General features: G+C 36.1%; 1 protein-coding gene across 8 annotated transcripts in view; it reads right to left on the bottom strand.

Annotated features, from left to right (window-relative positions):
- LOC141451748 (secretin receptor-like) overlaps positions 1-21,951 on the bottom strand; it is a 169,691-nt gene that overhangs the window by 31,971 nt on the left and 115,769 nt on the right. For all 8 annotated transcript variants that reach the window (XM_074123381.1, XM_074123379.1, XM_074123383.1 and 5 more), the window contains 2 exons: positions 14,405-14,499; positions 7,541-7,715 (listed from right to left, as the gene is read on the bottom strand). In XM_074123381.1, coding sequence (XP_073979482.1) covers positions 7,541-7,715; positions 14,405-14,499 — 270 coding nt within the window. The remainder of the gene's footprint in view (positions 1-7,540; positions 7,716-14,404; positions 14,500-21,951) is intronic.

The following is a 21,951-nucleotide window of genomic DNA, read 5'->3' as shown; positions in this document are numbered from 1 at the left end:
TAACCTTATAGGCCATAAACAACCTTAATAAAATCCCTTCCGTCAATGTACTAGCAGAAACTCGTTTTCTCCAATTTCATTCCTTAACAGCAGCTCATCCTAATCCTTTAATCGAACACATCTATCCTCTTCCGCTTTACCAGGTAATCCTCCGAGAAGATTGAAGAGAAGATAGCCTCACGATCTACTCTTATCAAGAGAGCAGTATAGCATATGTTCACAATAAATTTATTTTAAGACTAAAGAATAAGAAAAATGCACCACTCCTGCAACTAATTAGCCATTAAACATCAAACAAGAACAGTGTAATAAAGTAGTGTTTACAGCACTAACTAACATTTTGTAACGAGTAAAACTGTTCAGCCCGTTACCCCGCCGCTCAGCCCGTGTATGTAAACTTAAAAAAGAACTTCCCAAGTCCAACCTGCCGCAACCAGCAGTAAACAAGGTTATATTTTCCAAACTACAACTACAACTACAAACTACTTAGCTAAAGAGAATTATTTTGCTGCAGAAAACAAATACCAAACTGTCACATATCATCTCTTATTTCAATTAACTTTAGTCATAATTTGTTTAAAATGGCGCTGTTGTTGTTCTCTGATAACTGATAGATAAAAAATATATCCTAGATTCTATTTTTAACACGGACATTATTGCAATAAATCTGTTTCTTTTTTTTTAAATTTATATATCTATTTTTGAAGTTTAATTTATGTACTTGTTTGCATTCTAAATTCTTGGTGTAAATATTGAGATGACGTCAAAGTTTGCATCCCCCATCGCCTTTAATCCTTAAGGATAACCTAAGGCACCTAACAATCTGAGGCACAGCCAAATGAGGCTAATAGTGCCGACCTCTAACCTTGAAAGTTCCAAAGATCCGGCAACGTAAACAGAGCGACACATAAGAAACTGTTTTCTTCTCCTTCTGTTCACTCAGTTCTATTATAAAGAGATGTTTTAAGATCTGTTTATCCAGTAAAAAAAAAGGTATAAGAATAGGAATGGGTACATAGCCTAGGGTTAGTCCTCGGCTTGTCTCCAATATTGTGGACCACTTCCCCAAGATGCGCCGATCCCTAGAATTTTCCCTAGAAATCTCTGGAATTATCGGCTTAAAGTGCTCAAGATCAAGAAGCTGGGGCTAAGAATGCGAAAACACCTGCAGATACTGGAGGAGGGCGCCACGGTAGCCGAGCGGTTAGAGGCGAGACCTGCGAAGCTAATATGTATTGTGGTACTGGGTTCGATTTCCCGGTCTTAGGCCTTGGATTTTATTTAATGGTTAATAAAAGAACTTTACAGTAAAGTATGTTTGCTAGTCGCCTCCGTCCACGACACCTAGGTGGTAATTGGTAGGTGGACGTTAAGCCCCGCCTGAAAAAGTAGGCGATTACTTTACTTACTACTAGAGGAGGGAAGTCCACTACTACTCCCACTAAGTGCAATTTACCTATAAACTGGAAAAGGATATAAGCCTCAGAATCTTGAGATTACTGAGATATCTTGAACTGAACTCTATCAAATAGAAGATAATTAACGTGAAGATGATATTCGAATTTTGAGATCTCATCAAAATGTATCCATCTTAAACTTCTTAGATATTATACACTGATAAGTAGTGTTGTTCAGTTGAGGTCCGAGCTGAATGGCTCAACCGAGTCGAGCTTCGACTCGGTTGAGCCTTCAGAGCTCGAGCCGTGAAGCTCAAGTTGGAGGCTTATAAACCTGGAGTTGAAGGCTCACCAAGTGCAAGCCTTTTAAAATTCTTAAGGAATGACGAGTAATCAATGAACAAGGAACATTTTAGAAATTATTGTATTCATTTATACAAAAATATTTTTGAAAAATTCATTAGCTGTTATAACTTGATTTTATTTTAAGAAATGAATTTATTAATAGTACAAATAAAATGCTTCATAAAAAAAAAAAAAAAAGCTTGAGCTTTTTGAGCCGAGCCTTAGAGGCTCACCCAGCTCTCTGTGAGGCTTCAGCTCAAGCTCTCTGACTCGAGCCACCCGCTGAGCCCTGACAGCTCGAGCGCTCAAGGTTCGAACCTTAAGGCCTTATAGCTCACAGCTCTTGAACAACACTACTGATAAGTCTCTTTACTTTTATTCTACCAGTAAAATTTATGAACAAAGAATTTTAGAAAAAGCATACGTAATAAACTGGGGGCGGATGTTGGTCTAGTGGTTTTAAGAGCGTGGCTTTGTAAGTGGGAGATCCGTAGTTCGAATTCCCGCGTATGACTACTTTTTATTTGTTAGAAAAAAAATTGTTTGTAGTAAAGTATGAGCTTCCGCCTACGTCACCTAATTTGGGAGTTGGACGTTAAGCTCCGCCTGAAAAAATAGGCGATTACTTATTTTTTACTTTACTGCGATAAACTGAAGTGTTAATGAATTGCCAGTCTGAATGAATTAAAGGAGTTTGTTGCTGCGGCTAGAAAAATGTTTACGCTAGAGTAATTCAGCGGGTAAATAGAGAACTAAATGGAGGGCAGATGGTAACAATAGTTCACTGCAACACAATCCTCTAGTTATTTAAATTTCAACAAACAAAAACAAGAACAGATGTTACCGACAGATATTTAGACAGAGTGTTTGAATTCTGTTTGATAAATGTTCCATTTTGGCGAGAGTTAAGGCAACGACGCGCAACAACATGGCGGCCATGGGCTAACTTCAGTATTATGCTATTTCACTACCGCTTGGACAATAAACTAGTTAGAGTCATGGAGGGTGGGAAGGGCGCGCGCGGCGAAACTCAGATTAATAATTTCCCAACTAACCTCCATTCATTTCTTAGGTTTACGTGATCTCCCTCCAAGTTCAACACAAAACAACACCAGTGAATACAAGAATAATCCTTATTCCCTCAACACAGCATCTACTCTAAAAAGGTGTGCTTGATTAATGAAGCCGTGAAATGAGAAGTTCATAATTGTTCTCTTTAATAAGAGTTAATCAAGTACCTGGATTTTTTTACTTTCTCTGATTCTATGAAATAGATGAGATAATTAACGGTGCGGATATTCGACTTCGAATCCTCACCGGATGTATCCATGTTAACGAATCCGTGAGTACGAAGAAGTGGTTTTTGAAAATTGGGGAAGGGGTATGTATCCGCCGTAACTCACTTTCCCAAAAAACTCTTCCAGATTTCCGAATATCTCAGATTCCAGGTGGTGATGTTAAAGGAAGAAGAAGAATGATGTGGCGCCATTAAAGGGGAGGTATTCCACTGGAGCCCCTCCATAAAAGTAATTTCACGTCTGAACCATCTGTGATGATCCTCATGAGTATTTATGGTTAAGCATTGCCCAATACTGTGCACAATACACACAAGTGGCATCTGAAGAAGTGGCTAATCCAATTCTATTTACCTTTAAGATCAGGAAAAGCAGTTAGGCAGATAGGAAAGGATGTGGAAGTTACAGATCTTGCGACAATTTCCAGTCCTTCATGGGTTTGGCGAAACATGAAATTCTCCATAAATGAAACGGAAAGCACTACGTAAATCTCCCATCCGGAATAATTTCTGTGTCCTCTTAAGTTGATTTCACCAATTGCCACATGGGAGAAGTGTTAATTGACCGGAATTCTTCCTGCTTTTTCTGCCTCTAGAACTTCTGTTTAGGGAAAATTCTATTGATGGAGCTTGTTTTCTTCTAAATTATCATCCCCAGTATCTTCACTGATGAAAGGGCTTGCAGCAAGAATCCAGGCAGACCCAGTCCAAACAGAAATACTTTCCTTCTAGCTTGATAAACAAATAAAACGTTTTCGTCTTAACTGTAAACCGTACGGATTCATTCCGAGAGGAATGCGTTAGACCAGTGATGGGCAAAGTACGGCCCGCGGGCTAACTCCGGCCCGCCGAGGGTACATCGGCATGGATTGTATATGGCCCGCTATATTACGTTTTGACGGTCGAGAAGTATAAAGTAGATTCTACTTAGTAGAATAATAGATGCATAACCTATAGGTGAAACTAAACTAGCCGCGTAGTTTACACAAGTGTGTAATGCTGTAATGTTTTTATAATATTATGATTAAAAGCTTTAACACAAAATGCATTTTTTCTATAATTCTGGCCCTCCTCTAGAATTTCTTAAACTTTGTGGCCCCCCCATTAAAAAAGTTTGCTCACCACTGCGTTAGATGTTAGAGGAATCTAACTTGTAATATTATGGATAAAGTCAAGGTGAACGCCCTGGGAGTCAGCAAAAGGAAAAGGGTTATTTTAATAAATTAACAGGATTAGACAGTGGAAAAGGGATTAGATCTGGAACATCTAGACGTGGAGAGAGATTTGAAGAAAAATATTTTCTTTTAAGACCAGAATTTTCCAATTATTTATCCTCCAATGAAAAATTTAGTATTTAATTGAAGTTGATTACGAGACATTTTTCTTGGAACTTGGCTAAGTACCACAGGCTATCCGAGCTAAAACCTTCTTCCTTTATATTCGTGGATTTTGGTGGGGGTGGCAGAGGTAACAAGGACTGCATTTAGAGTCAGGTACCTAGTTGGGAATGTTTGCTATCTTTAAGGGGAACCAACGAGGACTTGCAATCAGTAAAAGTAAAAAGTAATCGCCTATTTTTTCAGGCGGGGCTTAACGTCCGGCTACCCATTAGGTGTCGTGGATGGAGGCGACTAGCAAACATACTTTACTGTAAATTTTTTTTATTAACCATTAAATAAAATCCAAGACCTAGACACTGGGAATCGAACCTAGTACCACAACACATATAAGCTTCGCAGGTCTCGCCTCTAACCGCTCGGCTACCGTGGCGCCCCGTCATGCAATCAGTATGTGGTGTAGTTTGGGGGGGGCGGGAAGCTGTAGCGAGAGGATGCATCTTACACATTCAAATCTCTTTCAGATAGCCAAGGGTTTAAAAAATTATTTATATCAATAATTCAAACTAATATTATTCACAGAAGAAAAGAATAACAATGTGGCTACTTTGTCAGTGCTGGCGATTGTTCACCAATGGATACTCCTCCAACTTTTGGGTTGGAGAAGAAGTAACTTAGGGCTAGGATGCGGCGTATTAGCCGGGATAGGGATACTAAACGCATACGTGCTAGGACCGTTAAAATCGGCTATATTATTCAGCACTGTGGCCCTAATCACATTTTCCTGGCATAAGAGTAGTTCTACATTTATTTGAAACATTTTCCAGAGGAAATTCAATTAAGGTTCCTTCCAGTCAAAGCAAGTCCTCTCCATAACTCCCTTTCTAAGTAATGAATGGACTTATCTCAAATTAAATATTAATAAGGAATAAAAGTTATTTCCTTTTTCTATTAGGAATTAAGGAAATGCAATTTCCTGTATTATTTCTTTTCCTCTGTAGCGAGATTTTTAAGAAAAGAAAACCTCTAAAGTGGACATGCTTAATAAATTTAAGTCAGCGTTTCCCAACCTGTAGTACGCGAGTTGCTGGTCGATGGTACGCGAAAAATAATCAATAATGGCGGTCATAAATGACGGTCATTGATCTAGTACACTACCGGCTCAATCGATCTAAACTAAAAAAAAAAACCTGAGGCAACCCCTCTGTAGGTATCTAAGTGAGTGACATCACATTAGGACTTCCTGCATGTTATTATAACACAAACACACACACACGCATTTAGCAAAAACTACTTTTCCTGACCCCCCTCCCAAAAAAAGGACGTTTCCGGTGAACAAATTCAAAACGATACTACAATCGATTAAGAGAAGAAAAAGAAAAACTTATCTAACCAGCTGACGTTTTTCTGTCGAAATAAACTTGGAACTCCAGTCTCGTAATTCTACTTCGCCAGTATCCCTACTATAAACCGTAGGGTTTTATTTAATTTTAAGTAAAGAGGAAAGCACTTCTATTAAATAAAAGACGAGGTACTACTTTAAGTAAGGAAATAAAGAGTGTAAAGTTGTCCCCAGTTATTTTACTACACAAATAGGAAAAGATGAAAGATACCGACAAAGCAACGAAGAAGATACCGGACTAAATATAGATATACAAAATGACTCCGGAAAAAAAGAAGTAGAAAAATACCAAGTCTGATTGCTAACAGCTTTTATCTTACTAATAATATTATTTTTCAAATAAAGAAAGTTTGGATAATGGAGGAAGAAAATGGTGAAAGGAGACTAGCAAGTCTGGCCCTTGAAGGGACAGTTCTGATTGCAAAGGGTGTGCGTTGAAAAAATACGGGCCAAGGAAGTGTAAAAATAAAAAGGGACTAAAGAAAACCTAAAGCACTACCTCCAAGACTGCCTTCTTATTTATAGTTGAAAGTATTCAGCCCTTAAATAAATTCAAAGGGCAATAAATAACTGAGGGCAAAGATAATTAAATATTCATATATATTTTTTTTAAATATTTATTTATTAAATCAAAGATGGAAAAATAAGTCGAGGAAGACTTTAAAGAATATTATGATTATTACTTAAATTTGTCTGGTAGCGTATTAAAACGATTCTATAATTAAAATTGAAATGGGTGCAAACATTCATACAACTTCTTATAAAGTAATTAAATTTTAATGTAAATTTAGAATTAGCACTAAAAAGCACAGAATAATTCAATATTTAACTCGTACCATTTTATGTCCATTCATCCTAACCTTAATGTCATACTCATTCCAATCCTAATGTCCCGCTGCCATTTATGTTCCTCGCCACATTCTAGATCATCCTCTTAGGCGATTAAAACGCCAGTTACCTAGCGCGATTTTCTCTCTCTCTCTTCTGAAGAGAGTAGAGTTAATCCCTAAACGCTGGGTAACTTCTCCTCTCAGTTTAGTGAGAGCGTGTAATAGAGTCAATATAAGTTAACTAATCGTGCAGCTAGCTTTGGTGTGATAACTTTCAAAATAAATCAATACTCTCATTAACAAATATTAAAATTTTTGATACCAAGTTTAAAGAAAATCATTAAAACGGGTTTTGTATTTCTTCTCTTATTTGGTATAAAGAAAATGTGAGGGTTACCCTCCTCTGCTTTCTTAGGAAAAATTCGCTTTTCATCCACCCGCCACAAACTAAGGATGAGAAAATTATTAAAAATTTTCCTGGTAAAGAGACGAGTTTTTCGCACACATAATGACGACACTTTTGTTGTTGTCAAGTATTTAACCGTCTACAAGAAGCTGTAGAAGAATCTTGAATTAGTTCTGTTGTGATTAAGGACCAAGATTAAACGCTTTGAAAGCCGAATGATTAACGATAATGGGGTACCGCGTTAGCTAGTTAAAATTCATACTTGTCGCTCGTAGTCAACGCATGAGACTGTGGACCCCAGTTGCGTAATCCGTGGGGACGTCTGTTACGAGAGGATTATCGCTTAACACTACTCTGAAGTGTCGAAGAAGACTATTTTACAGAGAGACTATTTCCATTACCGGAAACACAGTGTTTTCTGTCCAGCTGTGCACTGTAAACAAAAAGCTCCGGCCCGCCGCTAACAGTCCTTAAATGTTGACTTGCCTTATACTAAAAATATTAAGGTAAAAAAAAATTCTAGTCTTACCGGTAAGTCGTTACTATAAGAGTAATTAGATGCATATTCAATGAGTGCCCTTATTTCATAATGAAATCCTAGGCCAGAGAAGAAAACGGTATCCCTTAATAGTTTTATCCCAGCTCGCATGATGAATGACACGAACAGATGCATGTGGAGCACGTTTCTGGGACATCTTAATTTCCTGAAACAAACAAGAAATTGAAATTAATTGAAGAAAATTTTAAAAAAAATCATTCGCAATTATTTGGGTAGACCACTCTCTCTAAAGCTTTACCAAGTATTTGCACAGAAGCATTTATAATGCTGTAATAAAAAATTGAAGTTTCCACATAGTTTTTGCGACTTTTCTGATGCTACAGTTTACTCTGGGTTAACTAACTTAAAAGCCAGCTTATTAATGCTTAATCATGTCGTACAGTTTTTAAGTTTTTGCTTTTGTTCTATAACAAATTGATTTAAAAAGTTTTATACAATAGAGTGTTATCTCTTAATACCTTTCTTCTGTTTTCACTTTTTTACGTTTTCTTGGGGGGGTCTTTTTGTTTGGCATACATCTTAAAGAAGCTTATATTTCTCTATTTGCCAAAAAACATTTTGCGTACTCTACGCACTCATTATAGTTGTTTAGATATGAGCAACATGAGAGGAGAGCATGATCCTTGGAGTAGGTTATAACTCTTTTACGATCAGGTGACTTCTAAGGCGGCAATAGCCACTGCCTCTTATAGCGTTCCAAGTCTTATTTATGTATTTATATATTTGGTAAAAGTTAGTGCCTATTCTGTAGGATCTTTGACTATTCCTGGATCATCACTAATATATTTCTTTTCGTTTTTTTTTTTGGCATTGGCTTCCGCCATACAGCCAGCATCGTCTAGGTGCTTATCACTAGAATATCACTCACTCTCCATTCTTACCTATAAATACATTCGCTTCACACATTCATCCCTCTACTATATACAACTATTTACATAAACCTTGCAACTAATGGATGGATCAGTACTCTATATTCCTGCCATCCTTATAGCTTAACCTAAATTAAAATCACCGTAATCCTTCTCTAATCATTTTCTTCCATTCATTCTAATCGGCCATAACTTTTAAATACATTCATATTTCTTTGCTAGCTCTGCTAAAGATTTAAGCACCTAGATGTTGGTGGAGAATATTATGTCCTCGAAGCGAAATGGTGCACCTAAATACCTGTATATGTCGTCAAACATTCGTTTCCTTTCTACCACATAATGTGGACATATCATTATTATATTGTCTTGAAATCCTTCTCCTCATTGCAATCTACGGCAAAGAGGAGAGAGGACCTTTTTGTCGATCCTGTGAAGATCAACGATCCGCACACCGGCGTGGTTCGCTCTCAGCCTGCTTATTGTCGTAACAACCCATTTATTAGTGACAGTTCCCCCCTTAAACCATGGTTGTCTAGGTAGGTAACTGATCTGCCATAGTTTTATTGTATCTCCCTTCATTACCGTTACTGTAATCTGTTTGCCATCCTGGCGGTTATTGGGGTTGCACTTGTGGTTAAGTGTTTCGCTGTGAAAAAAGTACGGTAGGCTTTCCCTTACTGTTATTCCCGTATCACGCTATTCATTTACTCCAACGAGTAATCATTTTTGTAACTGATCTGTTTTGTTGAGTGGCAACTTGAATTTGTTTTTTTAGTCACTGCTTACCTTTTTTTGGTATAGAGCGAATGTGATTGGTGGTTTTTAAAATATTCATCACCTGTTCCTGATGAGAGCCCGCTTGTCCAAGGTACTTTAATTCCATTTATTCGAGCTTTATTTTTATTTTTATCTTGGCGAACTTCAGAGCAAATGACCGTACTTTCGCAAACACTTTCCCAAAACACCATATTTGAGCCCCCTCCATATACTTTTCCATTTTCCCATTCACACGTATGAAAAAAAAATGCTATTGTTGGGCTAAGACTATTTGAAAATCAGTAGCCTGTGATGACGCTATTCTTAACTCTATTTGATTCTGTGGAATTTGCCACCAGTTCTAGGCTACAAAGAAGCCTAGACTACAGAGCTAACCACTTTTTCTCGAATGCTGTGGAAAGTTTTTTTTTTTCCTTAATAAGAGAAAGAATCAAGACTTCTTAGTTTTACATGTTACAAAGTTTCTAGATCTGAAAATTACTTTAGTTTACCAAAGAGATAATAACATAACAAATTGTAGAATATAATCTCACCTTGATAGACCTAGATTTTTTAATAGGAAAACTAATTCAATTTCAGGCCAGAATAGATGCATAAATTACCTAGTTTTGATTTTATACATCAGCTTATATTCAAAATACACGTTTTTCACTGTTTTATGTTCTTGATATATGTATTATATTTATTCAAGTTCATACTTTTGCCTCAAGCTTATTATTAACCATTATTCTATCATAATATACATTTTAATTGCATATAATTTCTATAAATAAGCTCTATTAACTTTGATACATATGAAGTAATGAAAATTTAAATATTTATTCTGTTCAAAACTCAAGAAATTATTTTTTTTTAAAAAAAGAGTTGAAAATATTAAAGTAAAACTTGATTTTGCAATATGAAATGAACTTTTATTAAACTTACTCTTACGAAAGTCATTGTGATCGATCAAGTTGCAAGATTTTTTTTCTTCTATTCGTTTTTTACTATTATGATCTCCTTTGGTCTCAAAGTGCCAAAGATCACAATGGCTGCAACGCAATCAAACAGAATATAAGAAGCTGCTCCTTTACTTATAAAGAGTACATGGTTTTGGAAATCCATCAATTGAATGCACAAATTATCCAGACGAAAGAGGGGAGCACACTCAAGTTCGAAACCACAGCAAAATATTCTTCCTCTTATCTGTACCATAAAAGTTAAGAAGTGGAAAACAATGGAATATGGTTTGATTTATATTAAGACATAAACACCTCTTCAAGAGTTTCAGAGTGTTATCAGAACATATAAAATAATTTATTTTGTTCTCTAGTTCAACTTCTTCTTCTTCTACTATTGTATCTGCACAAATCGTGAGGGGAGGGGGGCCTTTCTTAAACAATAACAAAAAGGAGAAGAACTCTCACTTCTCTTTGATACAGGAAGTACCCCCCCGCCATCAAGGAAGATAGACCGTGAGGGTAAGAAATGCACGAGAAACAAGAGAAGGAAGGAAGATTTAATTTGTAAAACAACGCATAACAACTGGGGGACATGCGCACAACAAACACACCCAGTTGAGTGCTACGAGTATTTGGGCAAGGCGGAAGAAGGTATTGTGCCCTAATGGAAATGATTACGTCACAATGGAAACAAGTTTCCTGACTGTGCAAAGAAATGAAAATTTAACTGCGCTCTTCACGAAATGTACAAAAGGATGTGATGAGGAGTTGCCATGGTAATATCATCTTTGAGAAGCCGTTACATAGAATATTCGGTACAAGTGGAAAAGTACCTTACTGCTTTACGTAAGACCAAGTGATTGGTAAGAGAGGAGTATGTTTTTTGTTTCCTCTTTAAGGACATGATTATAATAGTAAACAAACTTCTGCTTTCTAGACTTCTGTATCATTTCAGGCGTCCGGATGTTGCCTACCATTTTAGAAAGGCAATCTGGTACGATTCTTACAGTTTATTTTTCATTTCTCACTAATAAGAACGGTCATTGTTAGCCGGCTAGGAAAGTACCTTCGGTATGTTAAAAGATGTTCCTCCGGGCGGGCTACAAAGAATATGATTCCTAATATACAGTACGTATATACCAACAGGAAGATTAATTTCTTTTTGAGTTTTTCACTATCATAAACCAAGATAAAGGTTAATGAACCTTGTAAGGTAATTTATTAAAGAACATTTGAAGAAAGGCGGCTAAAATTGGGAACATATTTTGGGAATTAAAGTTGAAGCTGTGCCAACTAGTGGACTTGTTGAAAATGTTCAGTTAACAAACCCTACAACCCCCGGGGTTCACTTCGGAGGACATGACGGCGATTTATTGTCCTATCAGCCCCCACACATCCCCCCACACATCGATTACTGCTCCCAGTAATTTGGTACTTGCACAAGAATGGAATTGCGTGAAAAAAGCTTCCAAACCAATTTCCCTTCCTTCCTCCACGTTTTATAAGGTTCTCATTGACAATACACTGGGAATTTTCCTTGCCGAGTTTAGTTACCTTAAGTTTTGGAAACACTCTGGACTGGGCATTCGCACAATTTTCACTTAACAAGAAAAGTTAAGGGAAGATTATCCAAAAATCTCGGAATGTTTGTTATGTTTACTTAAATCACAGTGACATTAAATAACTTGAAAAATACACATATGTACTAGAGAAGGGAATTAGAAGAAGGGTTATTGCTGAATTCCCTGGATTTTGGATTCGAATCATCCAGTTGCCAGTCCTTAAAGTTTTTTTTTTTTCTAAAAGCTTCATAATCTAACTATCCAGTGATGGAGAATACATACTGTTAAAAACGAGAGAATTATGTCCTAAAGCCGGCAGTGCACAGAAAAGGGCCGTCCAATGACCACAGATATTGAAGCGACTAAAAATAAGAAGTTCACAGAAAAAGAGTCTCAGTTCCCACTAGGTTTAAAAAATCTCAGAGATTTCAGCAACCAATTTAATCTATATTGTTGATTCAAATAGAGATCCATATATTACACTTCAATGGTGATTTAGAAGAAATCTTCATTACAATCTTTTTCCGCGAATGCCTTAAAATGATGAAAGAATTCCAAATAAAGGTTGTAGATCTACTAAGTTTAAAGAAAATCGATAGTGATGTAATCGAGAATCACAAAAAAAACTATTATACCTATTAACTACAGGAAATTTGTCCAAAATCTTGCTGCAGGATCTTTAGTGGTAGACAACTTTTTTTTTGCGTTTATTGTGCTACAATCAGCGCGTTAGCGCTATAAGTAACAGTGATACAATAGAGTAGTAAATGATAAGTAACGAGTGGAGAAGTTACCCAGTGGTAACACTCCAAACATTATATGGTTAGTCACTCTCTTCACTTGAGAGGAGATCACGAGGCCACTGTCTCTTAAGGCGTCTTGTCCGGGTTGTCAGGAAGAGTTTTAGAAGAAAGATTTTGGAGCTAGAGGATTTATATGAGATTGCAAACTGAAGTGGAGTTATCTGTATCGTGTTTTCAGCGACTTGGGTGTCAAAAGGAATGTTAAGGTCAGTGTGTATAGTCCAGGTTGGAGACATAAAATGGAGCGTTTACGATAGTTCGAAGTATTTTAGATTGTAGAGACTGAATCCTTTGGAGATTGGAGCGTTTGGTTGAACCCTCTCTGCTCTATTCCATACGCCCAGATGGGTTTCAAAATAGAAGTATAAATTAGTCTTTTGTTGTCCAGAGAGAGTTTTGATCTGTCGTCTAAGAGTCTTTTAAGTAGTCGATAGCGTCTGTTTAGTTCTGTTCTTTTAAGTCTAGAGGGGGGGGGGGTAGAAAATAAAATTTAAATGTGAACGAACAATCTGCAACCGACCGATTTTTGCAATAATAATAATAATAATAGGGAAGGGATTAGCTATGAGGTTAGCGTACTGGACTCCCACGCGGAGGTCCCGGGTTCGAATCCAGCTGCTGACCCTTAGATTTTCTCTTCCTAGGAGCTTCTTACAGCTCACTGTCCGGTGATAGACAGTGTTGTCTGTAGCGAGAGAACACTGTCCGGAGGCCGGTAGTGCACTGAAAAAAGCTCCGGGCGCCAATAACCTTAGATGTTGACGCGCCTTAAATCATAAAAAATAATAATTATTATTATTATTACAATTACAAAAAAAAATACTGAATCAATTTCGAGCAATTCTGAAAAAAAAGTGATTTCCGGTTTTTTGGAATCATGGACTTGCATAAAAATCAACAATTTTAAAAAAATAATTTTTTCAAACGTGTTTCCCTGGTGAAAATTGAATAAGGACAATTTGAAACGATCGTATGATTTCCTATTTTCAGAAAAAGAATTTTCTTCTTAACTATAAAAAAGTAGAAATTAAAAAATACACATATATACGAGTAAGGTCAAAGATTTTTAGAAACTTGAAAGCACAAAAGCTTTCCTCTGTAAAAAAAGACACCACCCTCTGTGGGGGTGCCAAAGCAACAACCGATTTGGCAACTCATTCATCAATCACTCTCTCCATCCAGCTTCACACCTCACCATCACAGACATACCAAAAAAAGAAGTGAACTGCTAGTAAATATATCAGATAAAACCCAAAAGGGCTAATTTGGTTATCCAAGTGGGAATCAAACCACAGTTTTCAGCGTCATGATTCAAGGTAATCATTTTTATATTTCCTTGATATCTTGCCAGGAGGATTTCCGGATTTTTCCCGGTGAAAAATGAAAATCTGTACGATTATATTTCAGAGAAAATAATAACAAGGTTCATCAATCCTAAACTAAAAAGTAAAAGTAAAGTAAAGTAATCGCCTATTTTTTCAGGCGGGGCTTAACGTCCAACTACCATTTACTAGGTGTCGTGGACGGAGGCGACTAGCAAACGTACTTTACTATTTCTTATTTAACCATTAAATAAAATCCAAGGCCAAGACCGGGAATCAAACCCAGTACCACATTTCATATTAGCTTTGCAGGTCTCGCCTCTTAGCCCGCTCGGCTACCGTGGCGCCTCAATCCTAAACTATAAGTTTGGTGCAACAAAGTACTACACAAAACAAAACAAAAAGTACCAAATTTAAGAACCAAAAAAGATGGATAAAAACATTATTTTGTTTATTAAAAAACTATGAGCTAACATGGTATTAACAAAAGAATGGTTAACGGACTTTTTACTATCTCTAGAAAGATGGGAGCATAAAGATTTAAAAAATGATAGTCTTACTTGAAACTGGCCAATAGGATGAATGCAAATATGAGCGATATCAGCGACACACTGTAGCCAATCTGTGAGATGATCTTTAACGTTGGAAGATATTTCTGTAACAAATTTAAAAAAATATATATAAATTTACTTGTCAAAGAAAATAATCGGGGAGATGGGAAACGATAAGTTAGGGCGGCTGCTGGAGAAAAGAATAAAGAAAAATTTCATTAAACAAATGGCAAAGGAAAAACGCTTTCAATAAGGTGTTCATCCTCAAAAAGAAAAAAAGAAAATGGATTAAAAAACGAAACTGAATTCTTCCATCCTAAAATTTGAAAGTGCTCCAATTTAAACTAGACTGAACACTTAATAAATGTCCATATTTTGGCTCTATTTATAGAGAATGCTGCAGTCTTTGTATTTACTTCAAGTGTAGCTGGAGACACTTTTAGATTTACAATAAACTACTCCTCCCTGTCTAAACACTGGAGGAACTACAAACATCTGAAAAAGCTCTATAAGAGAGAAACCGGATCTCACTCGAAACTGCAAAAAGCTCCGCCGCACTAACCACCATCATTAATGTAATGGACGAACTGAACTTTTCTACAAATTGAATAACTTTGTAAAACAAAACACAGACTTTTGCAAGTTAGAACATGGAGCAAGAAGTTTTCATTGTGAGCCGACAAAATAAGTAAATAAATGTTTTTTTAAGACCTCAATAATTTAATATTAATGTCGAACATTATCGGATCTATAATCTACAAAGTAGGTTATTAAAGTTTTTTTTTTAAATTCATTATTTTTAAAAGCCATAATTTTTTCATAAAATAAATATTCTATTGTATGAGCAAGTTGATGTATTTTGAAACCATAGGAAACAAAAGAAAGAACAAATAACTTGACATTTTTAGCAAAGGTCGGTCGGTCTATAAGAAAATAATAAATTCCAAAAACGAAAACTAACTGTAAGTTAAAAGATTATATTTTTTATTTATTTAAAAAAAAGAAATAAAAAAAAACAAGCGAAATACTGTTATTGTTTTATTCCTTTTGTTATAAACAATGTAAACAACATATGGCTCGCATATCTGATATAAAAGAAACATTATAAACAAACGTTTTGCAGATAAAAAGCAACAAACTATAATTTACAACCTCAAAAAACACCCATTTTCTCTCTAAACACTGAAATTGAAAACACAGTAACCACTGAAAGGGCATCGCCGTTTTTACTTTAAAAAAAAACTTGAAACATGTAACGTACAAATAAGATTTCGGCTAATATTATTACATTGCATATACAGGGTGTTCATTTTAAGACGGCTCTTCACGCTTAAACGGTTGATCTGAGCGAAAAAATGGTAGAGGAAAAATTTGTTGCCCGTCACCTCTAGTTTCAGAATATGTGACTTGATTTAAGATAGCTGCCCGCATACGCGGGACCAAAAGTGAGGGTTCGCAGTTGATCCCCATTTTCATATACACACTTTTAAAGAGTATTAGATTAGATTAGATTAAATTAGGGTGGCCTCAAGGCCTGGGCCACCGCGACCCCTATGGATCTATTGTGGCTCCCCGGCTTTAGAGCTCACCCTCCAGACCCGTCCGTTTAATCAGACTCTTAATTCTGGAGAGTGGCTCCTGGGTAAAGCTCTCAGGCCTTGGTTTTTCCTCCCCGAGAAGTAACATCCTTAGCCCATATTTGAAAGAGTATAAAAAGTTATGAAAGAAACCGGAAACCGCAATTCGATATCTTAAAAATTAAAGGTGCTAGGCCGTTTCAAAATCTGGTATTTATTAATCATATTTCAATTTTTTAACTTGTTATCAATGAGAAAGAAGAGCACGCGATAGGTCATTTTTATGTATTTTTTTCATCCCCTTTCTACTAAGAATATTGCCCAGGCCGTAAAGCTAGTATTTTTCTTTTAATATCGGGAAATAAGTGTTTTCCCGAGTGATTTTCTAAGAAAAATCAAATGTTAAGAGCTTTAGATGTACTTAAGCATATACAAAATGACTAAAAATTAATTTTACATCTGTTACAAACAAGAAGGTTTAATAATTATTTGGTAATTTTGGGAGAGTTGCGTTTAATTACCAAAAATATTGGAAAAACCTCCTGCCACATATTTAAGTGATCAATATCTTTCATGTAAAGGATCAAACTTATTCCTTAATTTATCAAATAATGCACTTTACTCAACTTGTGAAGCATGTACTGTGCCTTCAAAGGTGCCTCCTCAGATACAGAGAGCAGTTGATAACCTCCAGAGGCTAACCTGGCTTGCAAGCCAGAGGAGGCACCTTTGAAGGCACAGTTGAATGCTGCACAAGTTGCATTAAAGTGCATTATTCAATAAATAAAATTCAATGGATTTGAACGTCGTACTCCTTGATAGAATGATTTTGATCGTTAAGTTACAATAATGGGATGTCTAATGGCCGCCCCGTTTCTTCTTCAAGAGATTTTTTTTCTCCATTTTTTGAGATATTTTTACTCCCACAAATAGACCATTTTGGAAAAAGTATTTTCCAAATTCTGGAGCCCTCAAAACGGATATTTCTGAGGGAAAATTTGTTAACAAAAATTTGACTAAGTTGGAATGTTTACTTTTACAAAAAATAGGTCAACAAATTTAAGAAAATATTTTGTATTTCAACTAAAAAAAATGAAGTATGGTGTAATGCCAAAGAATTTTGGGTTACAATAACAACAAATGCTAGGATGAAGAAATTCATCCAGAATATTTGTAAAGGAAATGGAAAAATATTGTTTGGAAATGATGAAGCGGAGAAATTAATCGAAATAAAAAAGTTACCCTTAAAAAAAACTTGTTCCTTTAACCATAAATGAAAATTTAAAATTTAATTATTTTATTGAGAAAATTGTTCTATCAACAAAGCTCAAAAAAGTTAAATTTTAGTAATAATTGAAGATTATTTATAAGAAAAATGGGTCACTTGATGATTTTTGTGTGCACTTGAGTTTGTGGGTACATGGGAAGAGTTTTATGCGGTGCTTCAGGTTATGGCCTAAAGTTTATTGTCTGGCGCAAAACACTGTTCCATTTAGTGTTTGTTCTGTTACCCACTAAAAGTGCGATAAAATTCCAAACACTCGTGCAAGAAATAAATTTAATATTAAACCCTTTTTTACACAGAATGGGTAAAGAACTAAATCTTGCCAAAACAAAAAAATTATAGTGACGTGTATGAAGTTTACAATGCAGAGATCACGACGCAACAGCATCCTTACAGAAGGTGAGGGGGTGTATTTGTTGGTAATAGTGAGTTTCTCATGGCATATCAGAAATCTATCATTGAATCTATTTTTACTGGCAATCTAATATGGCGGAATTTATTGCCGCTTAGTCGCATCAACTTTTAATATTAACAGAAGCATCATTTTTTTTTTTTAAATTTTTTAAATAAATAATTTTTTGACAGTCTTAAAACATCAACTACCATCTATCAATTTTAAATACTCTGATTACAGATAAGTAATTACGAGATCTGTAAATTAAGTAATGAGACTGATTTTTTTAAAAATTTTTTATTCAAAAAGAATTACAATTCTATATTGCCACCTTCAAAATAACTTCCTTCTGAAGCCACACAGCGCTGGAGACGTTTCTTCCACTCCTCAACAAATGCTAGGATACAAATGCTAGGTGTCGAACTCCGACACTGGAATAGCCTTCAGCTGGTCGGTTACAGCCGTTTTTGGATTTTTTTGATTCAATTGAAAATGACCCATATTTTCTGGAACGTATCATTTACTAGTGACGAGTCTTGGGTGTTTGAGTAAGACCCAGAAACTAAACGCCAGAGCATGGAGTGGCACACTTCAACCTCTCCAAAGCCCAAAAAAGCAAGGATGGCGAAGTCGAAGATCGTAATGCATGCTGATTTGTTTTATTTCGATATCCACGGGGAATCGTCCACAAGGAGTTTCTACCTCAAGGTAAAACGGTCAGTCAATCAACACTTTTACCGAGAGGTTCTTGAAAAACTTCGAAAAAGGGTCATTCGTATGAGACCAAACATCCAAGAACAAGTGGGTGTTGCATCACTATAATGCTCCTTGTCACACAGCAATTTCAATAAACAGAAAACATTCCTGTGGCTCCTCAGCCTCCTTATTCGCCTGATTTGAGACCTTGTGACTTTTTTTCTCTTCCTGAAATTGAAAAATCACCTCAAGGGAACTCATTTTGGGACAGTCGAAAATATTCAAACGGCTGTGTAACCGACCAGCTGAAGGCTATTCCAGAATCGGAGTTCGAGCTCTGCTATGAGAAGTAGAAGAAACGTCTCCAGCGCTGTGTGGCTTCAGAAGGAAGTTATTTTGAAGGTGACAATATAGAATTGTAATTCTTTTTGAATAAAAAAATTTAAAAAAAAATCAGTCTCATTACTTAATTTACAGACCTTGTATATAGATCATGTTTGATGTAGAATCTTCACAGCAAATATTCCTGCTGAAGTCTTTAAATTCTCCTCAAAACAATTTGGTGTCTATCTCAAACCGAGTTTTATGTAATTAAAGTTTCTGTGGAACTTAGAATTTGCATTCATCTAGATAAATAAGTGGCACTTGCGGTCAGTTGATTAACTAAAACAAAAAAAATGCAATTTTTATTATACGAGGGACGTTTGAAAAGTGCGTGCAAAGTCAGAGAGATAGCACCACTGGCGCGTATCGAGGTTATGTTTAGTTAGTAGCATCTCTTGGAAGAACACACACCAAGTTTCAGCCAGATCGGTCTATTTCTTTGTGTTTGGCATTCGTTTGAATCGAGGAAGTCGAGTGATTTTCAAATCGTGTGAAGTGTTGCAAGGACGGTTTGCAGCTGTTCCAGAAGAATCCGCAGGACTTTAAGCGTCGTTTCGTCACTGTGGATGAAACATGGATACATCACTACATTCCTGAGACCAAAGAACAATCTAAACAATGGGTTACCAAGGGGGAATCTGCGCCAAAAAAGGCGAAGACCGTTCCTTCGGCCGGAAAGATTATGGCGACTGTCTTTTGGGATTCGCAAGGAATAATCCTCATCGACTATCTGGAAAAGGGGTTAAACTATTACAAGTGCATATTATTCATCGTTATTGGACCGTTTGAAAACCGAGCTGCAAGAAAAACGCCCACGATTGGCCCACAAAAAAAGTCCTTTTCCATCACGACAACGCACCAGCTCACACCTCAGCAGTTGTGGTCGCAAAATTAATGGAAATAGGGTTCCAACTCGTTTCACATCCCCCCTATTCTCCAGACTTGGCTCCCTCGGACTACTATTTGTTCCCCCAAATATGAAGAAATGGCTGGCGGGAAAAAGATTTTATTCAAACGATGAGGTGATTGCAGAAACGAATGGCTATTTTTCAGACTTGGACAAATCCTATTATTCGGAAGGGATCAACAAACTAGAGCAGCGTTGGACGAAGTGTATAAGCCTAAAAGGAGACTATGTTGAAAAATAAAAAAGGTTTACCCCAAAAAATTAAGTAGTTTTTATTTTTGCACGGACTTTTCAAACGACCCTCGTATATTTAATTTAAAAAACAATCAGAACTCAGAGGACCTAAAAGTGGTTATTTCCTGGTTGAAGTGAAACAGAAAATTTGACATGTTCGGGATATCTTCTTCTAACCTAGTTATGATTGGAGTAACGAAAAATTAGGGCTTCAGTAAACGGTCATTGCCAATTGTTTTATCAATACAAGATGAAAATTACAGCAACGCCATCTCTCAGCACGTCCGAGAACTTTTCAACCTGCCTTAATTTTACAAAAATTTGTTGATTAAAAAAAAAGATTTTTTATAAACAATATAATGAATAATTCGTTTAAAAATTTGGTTTAACCTCTTTCCATAATACCTAGCTGCATCTATTTTCATAGCTAATCATTAAACTAGTCAATAGATAATTGTGCTGATATAAAATAAAGCAAAAAGAAAAGCTATAAAACTATCCTGGAACGGAGGTTTTTTTTGCTCCCTTTCCCTAATACCTAAATGGAGATAAAAGGCTCAAGTTTCCATAGAAACAGGTTCTACACCATTAATCTAAATAACTAAGATTATCCGCGCCAGTATAAAAAATATATTAGACAAACCTCGAGGATCAAAAAAAGAAAGGACATTTAAGGTAGATTTATTTAAATAAAGTAGATAATCTATTTGCTTATCTCTTACGTTGGCTTAGCAACAGAAAATAGAATTCTAGTGCAAATAATCTGATCTGGTGTGAATACAAAAGCATCTTTTTTTACCTCTCTTTACGATAATTTTATTATTTTTTTTATGGATTTGTTTAATTACTTTTAGTGGGATTCTACAAGATTGAGTTCTCACCAATTCTCCTGGCAATTCCCACGTTCTGGTGTCATTTGTCACCAAAAAAAAAGACTGCGGCTGTGTCATGGACACGGCCGTGTGTTGTAAGTGAATAAGTTTACGTAACGGGTTATATTTTTTATATAAAATATTTATATTTATGTATTTAGGATGAAATCAAGAAAACAAATCGACGATCGAACACAATCTACGCCTATACAGTCCGTCGTCGATGTAGAAGCGATTTCATCATCCACTTCCATAATTTCAACCGCCTCAGATGTACTGGACACCGTCGTTGATCCGCTCGGCCGCATTCATTCTTTTACGTTCCCGGCACAGCTTGACTCGGTCATATGGTGTTTTATTATTACCAATCGATTATTCTTGAGAAGCCCCTTCCAACCGTATACGATCTCTGTATTTGGTTTTGGCTTTTCGACGCGTATAGACCGAAATTATATATTTTTGATTATATTTTTTTATTCTAACACCTTATTATATTCACTGTCACTATTTTACACTAATGCTTTATATACAATCGATAGTTTGTGACTACAGCTGACGATTAAAACTTAAACGAACATCGTAGCTTCTCCGAGCCAAAAGTTATACTAATTTCAAATCTCGAAACGCAGCAAAATGGCGGCGCTTCCCCCTCGACCGCGCGCGATTCGTCACAGACTCGCTTAACGTAATGAATTCTTTGATTCTTTAGCTATCCAGTGGTCTAATTTAATTTTAGATGTAGACGATAGATTCGAAACTATAATGCCAAACTGTATCCCCCGATTTTGTTATCATTAGGTTTTTTTGGATTGCCTCCATATGATAGCAAAATTAAAGACGTATTCACGTGAAAAAAGTGCTGTTACAAATTGTTGTGTGGGTGTTAAGCTTAATAACATAATCACGGAGAATCGTCGAAAGATATTTGGTTTAGGCTCCTTTGGGACGCCGACAATGGAGAACTTTCAAAAAAATAGAAGTTATTCGGAATTGTCAATGCAGTGACTCTCATCAAACGCTTTACTAACAACATTAAGTGTAGATCTATAAATCTTACTCAGGAAAATTTTACTTCTTAGGGGAGGTCCCTAAGAGAAGCGAGATTACTTTCCCCCTTAGATGTAATAGTTGTTGAGACGTGCCTGAAACATTAAATGGTGCATTAGAAAAAAAGAACCTTAACAACCACCCTTTTCTAGAAGGAAAT

The sequence above is a fragment of the Rhodnius prolixus genome, unplaced genomic scaffold, assembly GCF_049639745.1.
Source record: "Rhodnius prolixus isolate KJV_2025 unplaced genomic scaffold, Rpr scaffold_14, whole genome shotgun sequence".
Classification (NCBI taxonomy): Eukaryota; Metazoa; Arthropoda; class Insecta; order Hemiptera; family Reduviidae; genus Rhodnius; species Rhodnius prolixus.
The sequence above is the reverse complement of the archived record's forward strand: the minus strand, read 5'-3'. Positions and strand labels throughout refer to the sequence as shown.